Source organism: Aspergillus sclerotioniger, assembly GCF_003184525.1.
Source record: "Aspergillus sclerotioniger CBS 115572 chromosome Unknown BO94scaffold_12, whole genome shotgun sequence".
In the NCBI taxonomy this organism is placed as follows: Eukaryota; Fungi; Ascomycota; class Eurotiomycetes; order Eurotiales; family Aspergillaceae; genus Aspergillus; species Aspergillus sclerotioniger.
This window is the reverse complement of record NW_020291002.1, coordinates 144,084-163,355: the sequence shown is the minus strand read 5'-3', so window position 1 is coordinate 163,355 and position 19,272 is coordinate 144,084. Positions and strand designations below refer to the sequence as shown.

Below are 19,272 nucleotides of genomic sequence, written 5' to 3'. Positions count from 1 at the left end.
TAGGTCTGCCAGCTTATCAGATCTTCGATGTAGCTATCAGCAAGATAAATTAAAAGCGCTGCTATGACTCCCCTATTGGATGTTAAGATGCAATGTAACGAGACTTGCACGCCTATCTGGGAATGATTGCATATCGCCCATGGGGAACAATGACGGAACTCCGATGCAAAGCAGGCTACAGTTCCCCGGGATGATGCATTAGTAGAGATGATCTTCCGGACTCTTCCGTGATTTTATGCCAGAGCAGGTCTCTTCTCCAATCTGTTCTCCAAGCACCTCATCTCCACGGTATGTGAGTTGTACGGGTTACCGTACGAAACGCAGGTCGGACTACCGCCGAGGAAAGTTCAATAGCCGAGTGCGGGGCGTAGGCGTTTGACACAGCTTGTCGGCAAAGTAATGCTCCCAATTGGGAAATAGCCTCTGCTGCCCCGCGCGAGGAGGAACAGCGCTTGGTATTTATTATTGGCAGGGCTCCAGGATGAGTCGTCGCATTCGATTTGGTGGCAAGAATCTGAAGGAAACCCCTCGCTGACGTGCTCAGCAAGACGCTTCCCATCAATTTTCGGAGAAAAAGGGCGATTGACAGCCAACTATTCGAAGCCATTTAATTACGAAACAGCCACAATGTCGACAGCGGTTGCCTCGTTATTCTCCCTCAGCGGCAAGACCGCCATCGTGACAGGAGGAACCAGGGGCATTGGGCAGGCCATGGCCTTTGCCCTTGCAGAAGCTGGTGCCGATATCATCTTGATTCAGGTACGCACGGTTACAACCTCCAATTGGTGCTAGGGAAATGAGAGGGGAGTCCCGACGAAACATGGGGGTGGAACTAACGTCCTGCGAACAGAGGGATGACTCGAACACCTTGACTCGCGATGAGATCGTCAATCGCATTGGCAAGAAAGCTTGGATCCACGTGGCAGAGCTGTCAAATCGGGAATCGATCAAGAGCATCATTCCAGCCCTGACCAGTCAAGGCCTGAAGCCAGAGATCCTGCTCAACTGCGCCGGTATCCAACGGAGACACCCGAGCGAGAAGTTTCCGGATGAAGCTTGGGACGAGGTGAGTGTCGACCGCCGTCTTCTATTTGATTAATCCTTTACCTCCGTCTATTTTTGGATCTCTGCTTCTCCTTAAGTGGGACTAAAGGCTAAACTTCCCAACTATTGATTTGTGTAGGTCATCCAAGTTAACTTGACGTCCGTCTTTACGTTATGTCGAGAGTTCGGCGCATACTTGTTAGCGCGGGATGAGTCGGAATTCCCTACTGGTCGCCGAGGATCTATCATCAATGTCGCATCGCTCCTTACCTTCCAAGGTGGTATCACGGTGCCCGCATATGCAGCATCCAAAGGAGGTGTTGGGCAACTGACCAAAGCTCTCTCTAACGAATGGGTGGCAAAGGGGATCAACGTCAACGCAATTGCCCCCGGATACATCGCCACAGACATGAACACTGCTCTGATCAATGATGCCAACCGCAATGCTGGTATCATGGCTAGAATCCCCGCTGGCAGATGGGGCAAACCAGAGGACTTCAAGGGTGTGATAGTGTTCTTGGCAAGCCAAGCGAGCAGCTATGTCTCAGGGGAAGTCATTTGCGTGGACGGCGGTTGGATGGGACGGTAAAAAGCATTATGCCAATGATTTGATGATTTCTTTTCGTCCTCTTCCGCATGCATTTTCTTTATTTGTATGCCCTTTTCATGTTTGGAGCCCTATTGAAAGTCATAGATGGAATGTACAGTGATGATCCTGAGACATCTGCTTCACACCATATAGTAAGTTAGCGTTTCGCGGTCAATAGCTGAAGGATGCTATTATCAGGTCACTCTTGCCTTAGCCTGTCGTACCATTCTGACAGCTGCACTGGAGTTATTAAGTGAGACTTGTTCGTTGCCAAGGGCTGGTGCACTCTCCAGTAGTCTTCTGTGCTAGGCGCCAGGGAGCACGGAGCCATGATTTAGTTGAAACTTTAGATGAAATGGATGGATCCGAAGGGACCACAGCGCTTTGGAACGGTCGTCTAAGCTGGAAATAGTTTCATCCGCTATCAGTCCCCACCAGAGAGTACTAATCGTAATAACCTTGAGGAAAACTATTCCGGAAATGATAGCGCCGGACCCAGTATGTCAAGCAGAGGTGGGCAATGGGAATAAAAGTAGAGTAATAGGCTGATACGCAAATAGATTAACAGGGACAGGCTAGGGACCAGACCCGTGACCGCCATGTGACTCCGCCGGCAATTTCCTGACGCCAACTCCACCCGCTCTGCCACTGTGCCACTCTTCTGCCACTCTACCATCCTACCCGCCGCCCAACGCAGGTTCCTGGCTGGCCTTGTTTCACCATGTCTTTCCGGGAATGATGGCAGGAACACCCTTCTTATCGGTTACACCTCTAGGTGCCTACTATGCTACCTACAGGTTCATCATGGCTAACCCTTCAGCAGCACAGCGTTGTCAGTGGGCTTTCCCCCAGTGGGCCGTGGACGCTGCTTAGCATGCAAGTCATGGCCAATACGGGTCGGTCGTTTCACTCGGGATTGCACAACCTGAAACATGCAAAGTCTACCCGACGGCCAATACTGAAGATGGCGCTCTCCGCGGCGGCTATCTCATTGAGGTGGCACAACTGGCTGGGGATGAGTGCGGCCTGGGTTGGATGGAAAGGTGGTGAGGTGTGCGGTTGACGCCCTCGGTCGGCCGTGACCGACCTGGTTCCTGCAAGCTACCGTTTCCGCGGTTGCTCTATGGAGCCAAGAGCGTCTAACCACCGGCCAAGGCCCAAGGCCTTTCCGTCTTTATCGGAAACGACGATGGCTTCTTCAGGGCGCTCTAAAGCCCGCTCAATGGGTTCGGGACCGAGCGCAGACGCCTGGCTTGGCGCTTCTAGGGACCCCCCTCCAGGACCACGCCATTATTGCCTGCTAGCAGGTTTTATGGACCTGGTAATTGGTCCCTTTTTTTCTACAGTATGATCGCAGGCCTGATCCGCGGTGGACTTTCCTTTTCGCTTAAAGTTTCTTGCTGCGCCGTGGATCTCTTTCGGGTTGACAGGGAATCTTTCTTCAACTTTTACTCTGAGTGTGCTTCGTTCCTTATTTCGCTTTTACCCTTTCTGGCAGCACATTCACTTCTTTTATCCAGCTGGCTGGTAGCCGTTCTTTCATTGTGTGCCAGTCCATTAATACATTGTCTATTGTTTCAAGACATTGACATTGGTGTTCTTGGGTAAAGGGCCGTCTTTGACCTTTGTTTGGATACTGTCGATCATTGGTTACATTCGCTACATCTAAACGTCATTCATCGTGGGTGTGGACAATTTACTTTTCTTGCTACAACACTAGACGTCAACTTCTTCAGGTCTTCTTTTTTTTTTTGCCCCTTCCTTTTCGAATTATTCAATTATTTTTACGACGCTGTGCGTCCCCTGTCCCCTTGCTGGAATCCTTTTTCTCATATCATGCACGTAGGGAAGTGGAGGTAAGTGATATTCGAAGGCTGGCTCACCACTTATGACGCTGGTAATGACTTAATGTTGGAGGACTTGCAAGATCCAACTCGTCAGACTCGCTACCTTGTACCGTGTTTCCAACATTCTTCGGCTTTTCTAGTTGCAACTTCTCGTGACAGCACCTTGGTCATTTGCGCATACCGGCTTGCCAACATCATCATCTCATCGCCTGATCCGAACAACTTCACCCAGGATCTATTTGAGGAGAGACCATCTCAAGTCGTCTCTGTTGTAAGGAGAATCTCCAAGGTTCGGCCTTGATTGCGCTCTCGTTGCCGTGGTCTTTGCCGTCCGAGATCCCTTGAACATAACGTGCCTCTCCCCACATTCCTGTTGTTCCCCAGTCATTGATTGCCTGCGTCATACCGGATTTTGACCGGGTTAAAATTGGGAACTGTGGCTCTCCGGAATTTGCTGGCATTGCCGACCCGCACGACTCTGTTGACAACTTGACACCTCCGTCCTGTCTTGCCTTCACCTCGAAAGACTGCGTGCTACGCTGGGCCGTAGGTCTTGATATCAATGGATGACTCTCACCAGCGCATCACCCCACGAGGTTATGGGATAAATGCAACCTATGTCTACGAATATTCGAGGGGGTTAAACGGCGTCGATGTTCCACGGGATGTTCTATTTTCACGAATCATCTTCTCCTCGTTGATATTCGTCGCTCTCGTCGTCTTCTGTGGACGTGTCGCACAAATTAGCCATGCATATCTTCGCCAAATCACCTCCTTGACGGCAAGCAGGAGAGAACAGACCTTCTGGAGCGTTGAAGTATCTTCCCTCTGGGCCAATGTTAAGAAACATCTGTTGTATGCGCCCCTAGGCAGCAAAAGACATAATCGAGAAATTCAGCTATCGTCCGCCATCAGTGTGGGCACGCTGCCTTCCAGATTTCAGGTGATCTTGATCGTGCTGTACCTTGCAAGTCAAGTGGCGTATTGCGTCCTACTGGATTACAATGCGAACGTCAAGGCAGCCCTTGTCGCTGAACTTCGCGGACGATCAGGAACTTTGGCCGTGTTGAATATGGTTCCCCTCTTTCTTCTGGCCGGCCGCAACAATCCACTGATTCCCCTGCTGCATGTGAGTTTCGACACTTACAATCTGCTTCATCGGTGGCTGGGTCGGATAGTTGTGCTTGAAAGTATCGTGCACACAGCCGCTTGGGCAGTGAACGCATGCGACGAGGTCAGCTTCTCTAACATGCTTGAGCGCTTACGCACCACCCCTTTCTTCACATGGGGTTTACTGGGAACTTGCTCGATGATCACCCTGGGTCTCCACTCGCCATCCCCGATCCGACATGCCTTCTATGAGACATTCCTGCACGTGCACCAACTTGCCGCTTTCTTGGCATATCTTGGTGTCTTGATGCACTTGGATCTGGACAATCTCCCCCAGAAGCCTTGGGTTATTGCCCTTGGTCTGCTCTGGGTCCTGGAAAGAACAGCTCGCCTCTGCCGACTGCTATATTTGAATATTTCTCCTCGCAAAGGGTCTACGCGGCTTGTTGTCGAAGCCCTTCCTGGTGAGGCCTGCAGGGTGACTTTCCACTTGCCCAAGCGCGTGAACGTCAGCCCCGGCAGCCATGTATTTGCCTACATCCCAAGCGTCTCTTTATGGATGTCCCATCCGTTCTCTGTCGCCTGGGTAGAGCCAAGCAATGCTGTGACCCCCCCTGCTACAGGAGAAAAAGACCTTGGACTCATGGAACCATCGCTTCTTGAGAAGCAGCCCATGGCAGGTCTGGACGAATATATGCGAAGCTTCCAGGACCCGACGTCCGTGTCTCTCATCGTCGGTGCTCGGCAAGGCATGACGCGGAAGTTATACAACAAAGCTTTGGCCTCTCCCGGACAAACACTCTATACCTCGGGGCTTATCGAGGGGCCGTATGCTTCCCACGCGTGTAATATGGGCAGCTACGGCACGGCGGTGCTCTTCTCAGCCGGTGCCGGCATCACGCATCACATGCTATTCGTCCGCGACCTGCTGATCCGCTCGTCGGAGGGTCGCGTAGCCACGCAGAAGATCTATCTTGTCTGGTCCGTACGTAGTACGGAACATCTGGCCTGGGTGCGAGAGTGGATGGATCAAATCCTCCGACTCCCGTCACGGCGCGAGATCCTCACCATCAAACTCTTCGTGTCGAAGCCAAAAAGCAGTCGCGAGATCGTGTCGCCCAGCGCTACGGTCCAGATGTTCCCCGGTCGGTGTCGTCCTGACGTGGTTCTCAACGAGGTCATTCCTCGGCGCGTCGGCGCCACCATCGTCTCTGTCTGCGGGCCGGGCGCATTCGCAGATGAAGTACGTGCTGCTGCACGTGATAACATTGGCAAGGGCGCCGTGGTCGATTTCGCCGAAGAAGCCTTTACATGGTAGTGCCCTAATCTTCCACCCCCGTGGTTTAACTTGCACTCTCCCCCTTTCCCTTCTTGTTCAAAATTTCTCTTCTTACTTTCGTTTATTTCCATTTCAAATGTATATTTAGATTTACCTCCATTAGTCTAACCTCCCATGGCAACCGTTCTCTGTTGGTATTTTTTTACACGATGGTACGAGTCCTTTGAAGTCCAGCATCTGTTTGAATTCCGGGTATCTCCACCTTCAACGTTCCCACTGCATATGAGCCCATTCCATCAAGCATCAAGCGCACAGTACACCTCATGTACTTTGGCCAAATGCATAATTGCAAAGAGATATATAGCAATAGAAGTACCTCCTACCCACCCACCACACAGACAAAAACATTGTACTCCCACTTCTGTCTCGATTGTAAATACAGACATGTAGCTACAATACTATACAGCTCAACTCAGACTGGGAATCCTGAATACTAACACTAGAGTTTCTGATTTACATTGAAAAGATCAAGTCACCTGAGCTCCCCCTTCCTCCCATCCCCGGTATGAACCACAATACATACATACGCTTGCATTAATGCAACACACATGCATGCATATACCAACCCATTCATTCCATTTCATTTCATACCCTTTCCTTTCCTTATTTTAGAAACACCCCTCCATCTGCACAAACAACATACATACATACATATACAGACATAGTGAGGGATTACCCCCAACACCGGCGGCTATTCTAATCTCCAGTTTCTCTCTCCATTCATTCTAAATATAACCCGCATTTAGTTATGAACTAGGTAGGCACTAGATAGGTAGGTAGGAATCATAAGATCTATTTGAAATTGGTCTATCTGGGTGGGCGCTTAACCCACCCCCTTCATTTTGGGTAGGGTGGGAGAGTGGGGTCTTCATGCATGCATGAATGTATGTAGTATGTTTGTATGGCTTGGTGTGGACGGTTAGATAGATTGTTGTATGGTATGGTGTGATGTGTGAGTGAAGAAGTGGTTGGGCGAGTGAGTGGGTTGGGGAGTATCTTTGTGCTTAGGAATTGAACTAATGAGGAGCAGAGAGGAAGGAATGAGCAAGTAGAAGTCTGAGCGAGGTTTGTCCTATCTATATATAATAGTCTAATACTTTCACATATACAAGAAGGTATGTATATGAACGAAACCCAGGTGAGATGAGTTCAAAGGTATGAGGAAGGAAAAAGAAGATCTAGCAGACGCTCTAAGCAAAAAGACAGTATCCATCCAGTACAGGATTCAACAGGCATTATGTCCAACACACATGAATTTTATAACCAGGTAAGAGTATGTTCAAGAAAGTGGGGATGAGAAGAAGAGGGAGAAGAAAAGGTAGGTAGGTAGGTAGGTGATGGCTCGGGATTAGGAAGAGCCCTTGGTCCTCTGGCCCTTGGGCACACGAGCGAGCCAGTAAATGAAGACGGCGGCAAAGATGTTGAAGATGATGTAGACCCACATCAAGCCGAAATTGCGCCATGCGTCGCTGAAGTAACTGCTCACCTGAGCCAGGTAGGCATCGGTACTGGAGATAGAGCAGAAGGAGCAGTTGGTGGTAGCGCTGGGGTTCTCGAGGTATCCACCGTTGGTGTTGATGTAGTCCGCCATGTAGCTTTGGCAGGTGGAGCCGGAAGGAGGGCTGAAATGAAGGTATTCCGAGGTTTCACAGACGGCGGTTGTGCCGGACACACCTGTGGATAACATGCCTGAGACGAGGTATGTGAATGGCGAGACACGGTACATGAAGATCCAGAAGCCGGGGAGTTGGGAAGGAGTGGCGAGGACACCACAGAAGATCAGACACAGGGAGAAGAGCAGGTTGGCGATGTTACCACCGGTCTCGGCAAGCTCGATACCAGCGATGATCATGTGCGCAAAGGTGGAGGTGAAGAGAAGGAAGGAGAGGATCAGCAGGAACATCAAAGCACCACGTTCGTGGACCGCGTCGGTCGGTTCAGCGTTCTTGTAAAGGCCGATGGGGTAGTACCAGCAAACGAAGATGATGACACTCATGAGGGCGTTCCATGGGAGCTCGACGATGATGTTGGCGGTCATGAAAGCCTGCCATGAGTAGGTCTTGGAGGGTCTTTCACGAGCTTCGTACAACGAACGCTGGGTACAGAAGTTGGGCAGAATTTGCTGGACAAGGTTACCGAAGATGGTCATCAGCATGAAAATACTGAACATCTGGTTCTGGAGACCCTGAGCGCTGTTCTTAGCCTTGAAGAAGGAAAAACCGATGTAGAGCGAGGTGAGGATGCAAAGGGCTGCCTTGGAGTAGATATACACGGGCGTTCTCCAGTACTGCGAGAAGACACGGACCAGGCACTCCCATAATTGCACGGTGAAGGGGGCAGCGAATTCCTTGAGCTCGCCGGGATCCGACTTCGAGGCTTCGACCGGCTTCTGCGAAAGGGTGGATTTCAGCTCAGCGAGGTGATCAAGCACCCCCTTACGCTCGGCACTCTCACGCCAAACAGCAGGCCAGTCGATTTCACTATGCGATCCAGGAGCAGCACCAATGACCTCAAGCATCCATTCAGCTGGGTTGGCATCGGTAGGCAATTTCGGGGCACCATTCCGTTCGAAGTAGCTAGCAAGGGTTGAGGACTTGTCACCAATCTCGCCAAAGTAAACGGTCTTGCCACCCCGAGCGAGGAACAACAAGCGATCAAACCGTTGGAAGAGCATGGCGGAGGGTTGATGGATCGTGCAAAGGATAGCCTGGCCGTGCTTGGTCAAGGTGTCAATGAGATCGAGAATCGACCAGGAGGTTTGACTGTCAAGACCCGAAGTAGGCTCATCAAGGAACAGAAGTAGCTGGGGCTTCGCTGCCAATTCAACACCAATGGTAAGACGCTTGCGCTGTTCAACATTGAGACCTATTCGAAATTAGCTTTGCAACCATGCAAGTGAATCGGACAGTAGGTTTACCTTCACCAGGAACACCAACAACAGCGTCGGCATACGCTTCCATTCCAAGCAACTTGATAACCTCCTCGACATAATCGAGCTTTTCCTGGCGGCTGACATGGGCAGGTTGACGAAGGATGGCGCTAAAGCGTAGGGCCTCTCGAACGGTGGTGGTGTGAAGATGAAGATCCTGTTGCTGCACGTAACCAGTCTTGCGCTGGAAGGACTGGTCACGGGGGCGACCATCAACCAACATTTCACCAGTCACCACACCCATTGTCACACGAGTAGCCAAAACATCCAGAAGAGTGGTTTTACCAGCACCAGAAACACCCTGCGAGATTGATCAGTACAATGAAGACAGGCCGGGGGACGCTTGAGGGACTTACCATGAGCGCGGTACAGGTGCCGGGTTTGACCCAACCATCGACATGGTCGAGAATGCGGCGGGGCTCGCCCTTGATCTTGATGTCGTAGCACACGTCCTGCCAGTGGAAGATGGCCTCTTGTCTCTGGATAGCGGCGGTGCCCTGGCCACTAGACTGGTCGCTCTTCTCGCCGGCGGCCACTTGCTGGGCCGTTTCAACATCTTCGAGAGAAGCAGGGGTTTGACCACGGCGGAAAAGCAGAACTTCACCCTTGGACTTGGCCTCGGAGATGTACTCGGTCGCGAGCAAGTAGGTGCCCATGAGGAAGATCATGAAGCCGAACATGATACCCAGGTTCCGCCACTTGTGGCTGTCATAGTACTGGAAACTCTTGTGGAGATAGTCATCACCCTCGACGTACGGAACTCCAGCAATTGCTCCAACGGTGGAACAGATCTGGTTCCCAATGGACGCACTTGCATAGTTGGGAACGAGCTCTGACTCGGAGCAATTGAATCTCCGGTGGTGGAATTCGTTGACCATCAAACTCTCAAAACCATACGCAATGGGGTTGATGTAGTTCATCCACCTGGACCAGCCAAGCATGTATCTGGTAGGAATGGTAAACCCAGTGTAGATCACCAGACCCAAGATCAAGATGGCGGCAGGCACCAACGCCTGGGAGAGCGTGCGGGAAGAGGCCGCAATGGTACGGAAGAGCATGGACATGGTCAAGGTCGTGACAAAGGAGAACAGGAGGAAGACGAAGAAAGCTCCCGGGGTGCGGCGAAGATTGGTCATGAAATAGAGGGTGATGTTGAAGATGATGGCATTTCCAATCTTATACGGCATGTCACAGAGCATGGATGCGATGGCTTCGGCGAACGGGTGATACATGGCGTAGCGAGATTGTTTCTCGACAATAGGACGTTGAGCATACAGTGTCAGAATCTAAGTTGTCATTGTTAGAATCAACCCTGAGCAAATACGGAGCAGTGGATCCCTTGACTTACCTCAAGAGCACTCGAGAATGCGTTGAGCAAAACGGCAAAGAACAGCAGGGCACCACGAGAATAGAAACTAGAAGTTGTGGGCTCCAGATTGTAGAAGACACTTCCAATGATCAAAGCCATGATGAAGTTTCCCACTAACTGGGAGATGGTCAAACTAGCATCACCCTGTAGTCGTTGGAACCCTCGGATTAAGCAGAGCTTGACCTGCTCGTAGAGGGAGATGGTGTATGGTGACTTGACGCGCTGGTTCTTTGATTGCATGGCCTTGCGAGATTCGATGAACTTGCCAAGTGACTCACCACCAATGGCATACTCTTGGTTGTACTCGGCAATTTCTCTGAGCAACTTCGCATGCGCCTCGCTGTTCCTCCAGGCAGCGGCGAACTCGTCAGGCGTTTGCGGAACCCTGCCTTCGTAGCCCGGCTTCACAATGCGTTCAGCGGGGCTAGTAAGGGAGGTGAGGAAATCGGCGGTCGTCTGACGTTCGGGGCAGTCGAATCCCATGTTGGTGAAGAATTCCCTGGCTTCATCGGTGGGTCCAAAGTAGATCTGTCGACCCTCGTACAAAACCGTCACCTTGTCGAAGACATCATAAGCACTCTGGGAAGCTTGGTAGATGGCCACAGCGACTGTGGCACCGGCGTATTTCGTCATCAGATTCAGGGTCTTGCAGAATTCCAGCGCATTGGCACTGTCCAAACCACGAGTACTGTTATCCCAGCATTGCAGAGGGCTTCCGCAAAGAGTGGCTTCGGCAATACTGACACGCTTCCGCTCACCACCACTCACACCGCGGACAAAATCGTTGCCGACACGAGTGTTGATGGTATGCGAAAGACCAAGCATGGCCATTACAGCATCGCGCATATGGGTGGCGTACTGTTCCTTCGACACTCCAGGGAATCGATTGCGCGGGCAACGAGAGAGGGCGGCAAATTTCAGGGTGTCGCCAACAGTCAGTTGAGGGAAGTGGACATCGGTCTCGGCAGTGTAGATGGCTTCGCCCTTGAACTGTTTTCGCATCTGCTTGGCCGAGATACCTTGGTAATTCAGCTCCGATGCTTTGTCCATGTAGATGCCGTTCATTTCACCCGCGAGGGTTTTCAAGAAGGTCGAGCATCCACTTCCAGGGCGACCGAGGACCACCAGCATCTCACCGCTCTTAACGAGGCCATCGAAGTTGCGCAGAATCTGGATCTTCTGTTTTCCAGTACCGGTGATCTTGCGGACAAGGGCACCGATTTGCAGCACCGAGTTGGCAACATCCTTCTGGTAATCGGTTGGACTACCGAAACCATGGACACTGAGATTCTGGAATGAGACACCAGCCTCACGCTTGGGATACCGTTCGGGATCGCGAGAGGAGAGTGCCAACAAGTTCTTCATCCAGTGCTTTGCCTTGAAGTTCGAGCTATGTGGGTTCAAAGTGGAATCTTCCTTCACCTCGAGGAATGAGTTTTCTGCATTGCCACCGACAGAGAATCTCGTCGATTGGCGAGTCAATCGCTGCGCCAGACGAGTGACTTCCTCCTCGGCGGCCTTTTCATCCTCGGCGGCATCCTCACTGCTGTCATCGCGCTTCTCCATGGCGGTTTCAGCGGAGCTCAGCGTGCTCTCGTCCCTGCCAAAGGGACCCGGTCTCTTCTCAGTTTGGCCATATCCGGGCGTGAGGTTGTCGTAGTGTTCTTCATGACGGGTCGTGTATACGTTGTGTTCCTCGTGAACCAAGTCCTCCGTTCCTTCGTTCACGGCAGCAGCTCTCTCGGCTGCCTCGCCTTCGTTCTCGTTCTCGTGAGCGCCTTGGGATTCCACCGCGCGGCCGGGATTAAAATTAGGGTTAATAGTGCCTAGAAGCGACATGGTGATTAGGTAGGGAGACACACAGTCTCAGACTGAGCCGGTCAACAAAAGGATGCCACAAGCATAGGAAGAATTATGGAGGGGGGAGTTGAGGGTCACGGATTGATATGGCGATTAGGTAAAATAAGAAGTAGGTAAGAGATTTATTAGGATATATATAAGGATATGAGGGAGATATCCTCCGTGGAGGTGCAAAGAGTGACAGGTGGATTGAGGGGAGAAGGGAAATCCAGGGCAGACGCTAAACATAAAGTACCTGACTAGGTAGACGCCTGGATACGTTGCCCCGTATCTGCAGCTTGCAACATCAAACCGTCCAGGTAATAATCCACGAAAAATCGGCGGCGGGCCCCTAGTCAGTCTGGGCCCGTTTTTAGTCGCAATGGCGAATGCCATGAAAGTTCGACGACGCCTTTCAGCGAATCGGGTGCAGAGAACAGAGCCTATCCGGCCAGACCCACTCGGCACTGGAACCTCTCCGTGCGTACCATTCCCGTATGGCGTATTCTTGGGCCTGCGATACGAGGCTCGGAGATACTTTATCATCTCTCCTGTTAAGCCTGGCCATATCAGAGAGAGATATCCATCTGGTAGGTACTAGGTAGGTATCTGGGGCGGAGAATTATTGGTCTCCCGCTCTGATGCTTAACCGGCAACTGGTCTTGCTCATGGACCCTGAACTGAAGATAGGGAATCTGGCAAGACTAAAGAGATCCATCAACACCACCTCTATTTTCGTAGGACCTTGGAGAGTTTCAGGGGCATTCCATTCCACTTCACGCCATGGAAACCAATTCTAGCGTAGTCTAAATCAATATCTGAGGTAAGCCTAAGCATGTACTCTGTACTCTGTAAGCAGACGATAACACACATCACAATAGCTCACTTGATCAAAGACAAAGTATTTATAGTCCGAGATGTTGGTACCCATGCGCAACAATAAGAAACTCCATCCACTGGGACTCCTGATTGATGGAAAGAGATTAGGCAGGCACCAACCAAAATCCAGTTTTGTGTGCGACCTCGAAACGTGGCGAGAAGGAGGTTCGGCTCTGAGCGGCCTTTGACCGAAAGCAGCATGGCAGCTCTCCAGGTGGAGATCAAGTGGGGCGGGACTCCAGCCATCCGAGGCCCGGTCATTTCGCCCTCCACAGCCCCCTTTACGGTACCGTATCGGAGGACAGCCCTTCCGAGATTGCGGTACAGATCCCAATGCTCGCTTGGACCACAGGGGTGACTCAGCTATGCTCGGCATAACTAACTAGTTCAATCACTTCAGGCTGTTCCTGATCCGTCTGTATACATTCTAGTAGATAGATGGTAGATACGAAATACCTTGGTGCCCAACTAAGACCGCCATCGCAGGCATGTAGCTCTTTGCTAGAGCTTGAATGTCAGACACCCTTCGTTCTACCCTACTATGCAAGGAGAAGACAACATGCTTCCCCATGTTGTACACCCATCTCTGTAACACTCTAGCTGTCAAAGCCAATCAACCCACAACGGAATGGAGATCGCAGCCTGAAGCTAAACTTTACTTCAGCACCTCTTGCTCAGCTCCAGGGATTCCCAATCAAGGATCAACACGGATTGCCCTCGTAATGCTCTTTCAGCCTAATGATTCTGACGGTCGTTAAGGTTTCGTCGTCGGGACATGCCAAGTCCCGACCTCATAGGGATACGGTGTGCTGCTAGTCTATCGTGTTGTTGAACGGTCTGTAATACATCCCGTTACGTCCCGTGGTAGTGCTAGCACCCAAAAGCATCAGCATGACTCTCAGACAACTCTTCATGACTCATATGATTGATTCGTCATGACTCGATTGCCTAGCAAGTGCTCCGTAAGCAGCAAAGCCTTCGGATAGCGAAGATCCCGGACGGCTTTCTTATCAAGATCGTTCCGGAAAACCACACATGACATGATAACTTGGCTCGAATTGGCCATTTTCGGTGATCTTCGCTGGCTTCCTGTGCACAGGGCTCTTCTCCACGGTCATCGGTGTCATTATCGTAAGCTTTATTATTACTCCGTACATGGTACACCCTGAGAATCTTGCGAATCATTCCGACCAGCTCCATTCCGTGCCATACTCCATAATGCAAAGATACAAATACATCCATTCAGCGCTTATTCCTCATCCTCCTCGTCGCTTTCGTCATCAATGGGTTCGACCAAGAGATTCCCTCCTCGGCCGATCTTGTCCCGCACGGATCCTCCAGCGTCCACTTCGTAGACAACCCGCGGCATAGGCGAAACCAGTCGGAACCCATACTGGTGTTCGAACCCCTCTGGTTTCACCACTTCGCCGGCTTCTTCCGCCGGCTCGTTCAATATATCGTAACACTCGACGAACGCGTAGAGTTCGTCGAGAGGAGCCTCAGGAGCAAACTTGCGGATCACGCGCTCACCGGAAGGCAGTCGAATACTAATACGAACAGCATCCTTAACATCCGGTCCGGGCTCATCCGCGATGGATCGTGCCCGCCACTGTTTCCATTGCGCAAGGTCATGTATCCGCTTCTCCTCAGCCGCTCGGCGTTCGGCTGCCTCTTGTTCTTCTCTTTGACGGGCCGCCTCCTCTTCCCGCCTCTGTCTCGCCCGCTCCCGGTCGATAGCCAGCGAACGCTCGTAGGCGGAGTCCTGCTGCTCTCGAAGACTACGCGATGCCTGTTGCTCTGCCCGTGTAGCCTGGATGCGCTCGAGAGGTTCTTTGTGCTGCGCAATAGCCGACCGGAGTTTCTCCACAAAATCTACCGGGGACGTCGTTCCAGACATCCTCGACACAACTGACATCGCTGTCGAAGAAACATTGGGAGTGTGGACTATAGCAGCTGCAAAGGGGAACTTGGTGCACCGGAGGGAGTTGGCGACCTGATAGGCCTCGGAGTCTTGAACATTTCCTCCCCAGACAAGGATATCGTTCTGTTGGTCATTGACAAAGTCGGTCACTTCGCGGGAAAGGAGAGTGTCTCGAACCCAACCGCTTGTATCATCATGCTCGGGGCCAGAAGCACGACCAGGAGAAATTTGAGGTCCCGGTGGGCCTTCTCCAATGCCATGTTATATCCATTCTCGAGGAACCCGATCGAATTGGTGCCATATTCCTCCTCGAACTCCCGAATAAACCGGGCGGCCGTGTCTTTTGGGCCCAACGCCCGGCGTCCATTAGTGTTCCTCCGGGAGCCTTGAAGAGCAGGGCTTGCTGTCGTATTTAAGAACCGAGGAAGAAAGGGAAACAAGGCCCCGAATAGGCGGAAGGAGCTATAGAGTAACCGGTATAGGAGATTGAGCGGCGTAAACAGAAGAGCCAATAGGAAAGGTGGGCGATAGACCGACTGGTCTTCCGGTTGTGTGGATATCCGGGGAGCCGGTTCAGCGGCACGAGGATTGGGGGAGAATTGTGCCGCAAGGTCATCGCTCATGAGATTCTGAGTCTGCCGGCTGGGTCGCGGGGGAGGGTTATTGAGAGCAGCACGAGCTTCTTCAACGGGATCCGGTCCTTCCCCGTCAAAGAACTTGGAGATGGCGATCTAGGACCAGTACCGCGTCAGACTCTCCAGATCTCTGGAGCTAGTGGACTGTGATGGGCCTTACCTGCACGTTCCATTGTGAGCGGCGCAATAAAGGAATGGCCTCTGAGTGCTCCTGACCCGTGACGGCAATGTAGGTTTCGAGGGTCGACCTCTCGCTGTCGGAAAGCTCCGAGATATCAAGCCCGGAGGATGACATGATCAATTGATGGTTTCATCCATGAACGACGGGTCTGAGGGGGGAAGTGAGGCCAGGGAAACTGGCTTCGGTGATGCGGTATAGCAAGACTCGGGGGTCGTGTGTCAGGAGGGCGTGACGACGTGTCAAATAGAGGGCCTATTCCAATAACAGATACGATAATGGCTTTTCTAGGGCGGGGGAGAGGGAATAAATCAGAGTCGATGCAGGACGGTAGTCGGAGAGAAGATGTAGCTGGAAGAGAGAGCCGGGGAGCTGTTGAGGCCAGCTCCGTCATGGCCGCTTCCAGTTAGCCTTAGACGCGCGCTTGACGCATGGGGTGGTCCGTGCACGGGTACGGAGTTCGACGCACTCCCGTCGAGTTCCCCTCCCCCCTCTGCTGCCCCCCGCGCGCCCTTGGTTCGGATGCTGCCTTGCGGTCTTTGCTTTGCTGCCTTGTCTTCATCCATGGCATGAGATCCTCATCCATTACTGTCTCCGGACGACTCGTCATCGATTGACTCAGTTGTTTATCATCCACCCACCCGGTCCAAAGGGGCGCCAATCTCACCAGCCAGCCAGCCGTCCTTGGCTGTTGCGGAACATTTCCCCTGCCATCAGCCACCATCAGCGACTATCACCTCGACAAGTCGACGAAAGCATCTCGGATTATTAGGCTATTCTACGGGTCTCCTCCGTTGGGGAATGTGGTATCCTCTAGACAGATTAGGTCGACCGGTTTTCTTTGACTCAATGGATATACCTCTCCGTTAATCCGCGCCCAACTGTGGATCCTAAAGAAGTACCATGGCTACCACGGGGAAGTCAGCTACGCTGGATGACGCTCGCCGTGGGACGGGGTCTCCGAAAATGAAGACACGAGGTTAGTCTGGCTATGACTTTGTCGCACGGCATGCCGCTCGGGAGGGGTCAACCAAGCTCCCATCGGCTCGTGCTCGTCTGGACATTCCAACTAACTTTGCGGCATCCTGACCTTCTAGAGAATGCGAAAGACACGCTTTGTCGCAATGTGACCATATATGGTCGATGCCGGTACGAAGATAAAGGTGCGGCGCTATCTCTTACCATTGTTTCACATGACATGCTCGCTGGGATCCGTCTAACCGTCCATTGTTTGTGAAGGGTGCGCCTTCAATCATGACCCGCATAAAGTGAACTCGGCATATCAATCAGATAGGTTGGCACACCCGGGAGAGTGCAGCGTTGATGTCAGAGTGAACGGCAACTCACCAGTTTGGCAGCCATAAGAAGCGGCTCAACGTCGACTCCCCCAGTTTTACTCCATCTATATTATCGTCCAACGGATCGTCCCCCACTACTTCATCAGCGAGCATGAAGAAAATCACAACAATATCGCCCAAGGCTGCGAGCGCAGCTCCCTTTCAACCCAGGAGTATATCCTCACGTACGTCATACCGGGATTGGATTGCGAGGGTTATCTGACCACGATCAGGATCTAACTCGAGTACTCCAACCACCCGACCAGGCACAATGACCCCCGATTGGTCTGTGGCAGAGGTACAAGAATTTGTACCTCAGGGCTTTGATACTTCGCATATGGTAAGCTGGCTGGGGTTCTATTGTCCGGTTTAAGCGCTGTCTCGCAGAGCTAACCGATCGGATCTACAGGGAAATGGCAGCGCTGGTGTTCCCAGCACGAGTGCCTTTGATCCTTTTGTGACTGCCCCAAATCCCCTTTCCGCCGCCAACGCTGTCGGCCCGGTGCAAGCCAATCCATTCTCTCATGACACTGCGGCGGCGCTCAACGGGGCCTTCTTTGCGAACCAGTCCGGGTTCCAGCAGCCTGTAAGTCACCCGAACTTTTGGCCGGAACATTCAAACTCATTGGTTAGGTTCAATATCATCTTTATGCTCCGATCGGGCCCCATAGCCAGAACACACTGGGCTATCAACGGAATGTGCACGACCTCTTCCTGCCGAATGACCTTCGAGAAGAAATGCAGAAGAAGTCGGCAGCGACTCTTCAGACCTTGCCAAGTATGTGACGCCATCAATCTACACGCTTAACGACGCTGACTCGAGATAGATACCCAGCTACCTGCTCAGGTGGATTACTTCCACTCCCTTGTCCCGCTCGATCTTAACCATCAAAAAAATGCCACCATCTTTGGATTCCCCAGTTGGGTTTACAAAGCCCAGTCCAGCAAGGATGGGAACTTCTATGCTCTCCGAAGGCTCGAGGGTAAATATTCCATCAGCTTACCTGGTTCCTTTTGGTATTAACGTCTGCAGGCTTTCGATTGACGAATGAAAAGGCTATCCGCTCCGTGCAAGCCTGGAAACGAGTATGCAACGGCAGTGTCGTGACAGTCCACGATGCATTTACCAGTCGAAGCTTCCAGGACAGCTCGTTGATCTTTGTCACCGACTACCATCCCTTGTCGAAGACGCTTGCGGAGCAGCACCTCGGGGCAGGAAACCGGTTCCAGGGGCGCCATAACACGCACATCCCGGAACAGGTCATCTGGGGTTATATGACTCAGATCGCCAATGCTCTCAAGGCGATTCATAGCAACGGGATAGCTGCCAGAATCATTGACGCCAGTAAGATTTTGCTGACTGGGCGGAACCGCATTCGTCTGAATGCCTGCGCTGTCATGGACGTTGTTCAGTTCGACACGCAGCGATCGGTGGCCGAACTGCAGCGGCAGGATCTCGTCAATTTTGGGCAGCTGATCGTCACCTTGGGCGCCAACCAGCCCACTGTGATGCACAACCCTACGAAGGCGATGGAGCATTTCACGCGGGCGTACAGTCCGCAACTGAAGAACTCGGTCTTTTGGCTGCTCAACGGGCTGCAGAAGGACCAGGATCGCAACATTGATATCTTTATCACGGGCATCTCGTCGCAGTTGATGTCGACTTTTGACTCGGCTCTACACCTGGATGACCAACTCACGTCAGACCTGAGTCGCGAACTCGAGAATGGGCGCCTCGTGCGACTGATGACGAAATTGAACTTTGTGAACGAGCGTCCAGAGTATGATCATGATCGGCAGTGGTCCGAGAACGGGGAGCGGTACTTCCTGAAGATCTTCCGGGACTACGTCTTCCACCAAGTGGATGCGCAGGGTGACGCGGCGGTTGATCTGGGCCATGTGTTGATGTGCCTGAACAAGCTGGACGCGGGGTCTGACGAGAAGATCACGTTGGTGAGCCGGGATGAGCAGAGTTGCTTTGTTGTCAGCTATAAGGAGCTCAAGAAGGCTCTGGAGTCGTCCTTCCAAGCGCTGTTGAAGCCGTCAGGGCGACGGCTTCACTAGGCATCTTCTACGGAAGGTGGATATATAAGTGAACGGATAGTGTTACGAGATCACGACAGCCGATGCCTCGTGGAGGAGCAGGGGTTTCCTATGTCTGGCTCGATCTTGGTGAAGCCCGGATGGAGGCAGGGACATATACATGAAGATAAGACGCCATTGTTAGAAATGTAGTTGCTTTTATGCTTGAATACC

At 52.1% G+C, this 19,272-nt stretch overlaps 6 protein-coding genes across 6 annotated transcripts; 3 read left to right on the top strand and 3 right to left on the bottom strand.

The window, feature by feature from the left end:
* Positions 1-116: 116 nt before the first annotated feature.
* BO94DRAFT_46162 (uncharacterized protein) lies at positions 117-701 on the bottom strand. Its single transcript, XM_025607941.1, has one exon. It carries the CDS (start codon positions 605-607, stop codon positions 278-280), a length of 330 nt encoding a protein of 109 aa, XP_025467988.1. The 5' UTR covers positions 608-701; the 3' UTR covers positions 117-277.
* Positions 392-1,805, top strand: BO94DRAFT_491012 (putative 2-deoxy-D-gluconate 3-dehydrogenase). Its single transcript, XM_025609140.1, has 3 exons — positions 392-759; positions 851-1,066; positions 1,184-1,805. Exons 1-3 carry the CDS (start codon positions 628-630, stop codon positions 1,631-1,633), a joined length of 798 nt encoding a protein of 265 aa, XP_025467987.1. The 5' UTR covers positions 392-627; the 3' UTR covers positions 1,634-1,805.
* A 1,867-nt stretch (positions 1,806-3,672) lies between these two features.
* Positions 3,673-6,050, top strand: BO94DRAFT_46144 (ferric reductase family protein). Its single transcript, XM_025607925.1, has one exon. The coding sequence runs from the start codon at positions 4,043-4,045 to the stop codon at positions 5,906-5,908; it is 1,866 nt and encodes a 621-aa protein (XP_025467986.1). The 5' UTR covers positions 3,673-4,042; the 3' UTR covers positions 5,909-6,050.
* A 1,227-nt stretch (positions 6,051-7,277) lies between these two features.
* Positions 7,278-12,066, bottom strand: BO94DRAFT_464896 (pleiotropic drug resistance family ABC transporter; the record flags this gene model as incomplete). The annotated part of the gene is made up of 4 exons (XM_025608089.1): positions 7,278-8,794; positions 8,847-9,159; positions 9,215-10,144; positions 10,207-12,066. 4 exons carry the CDS (start codon positions 12,064-12,066, stop codon positions 7,278-7,280), a joined length of 4,620 nt encoding a protein of 1,539 aa, XP_025467985.1.
* Positions 12,067-13,995: 1,929 nt separating this feature from the next.
* On the bottom strand, positions 13,996-16,134 carry BO94DRAFT_534512 (clathrin-mediated endocytosis regulator UBX3). The gene is made up of 2 exons (XM_025611569.1): positions 15,662-16,134; positions 13,996-15,111 (listed from the first exon to the last, which is right to left on the bottom strand). The coding sequence occupies exons 1-2, from the start codon at positions 15,672-15,674 to the stop codon at positions 14,195-14,197; spliced, it is 930 nt and encodes a 309-aa protein (XP_025467984.1). The 5' UTR covers positions 15,675-16,134; the 3' UTR covers positions 13,996-14,194.
* A 359-nt stretch (positions 16,135-16,493) lies between these two features.
* BO94DRAFT_45670 (PAN-complex poly(A)-binding subunit PAN3) lies at positions 16,494-19,170 on the top strand. The gene is made up of 9 exons (XM_025607712.1): positions 16,494-16,658; positions 16,768-16,842; positions 16,919-16,973; positions 17,038-17,201; positions 17,250-17,356; positions 17,426-17,602; positions 17,650-17,794; positions 17,844-17,999; positions 18,050-19,170. The coding sequence occupies exons 1-9, from the start codon at positions 16,583-16,585 to the stop codon at positions 19,078-19,080; spliced, it is 1,986 nt and encodes a 661-aa protein (XP_025467983.1). The 5' UTR covers positions 16,494-16,582; the 3' UTR covers positions 19,081-19,170.
* The last annotated feature ends 102 nt before the right edge of the window (positions 19,171-19,272 follow it).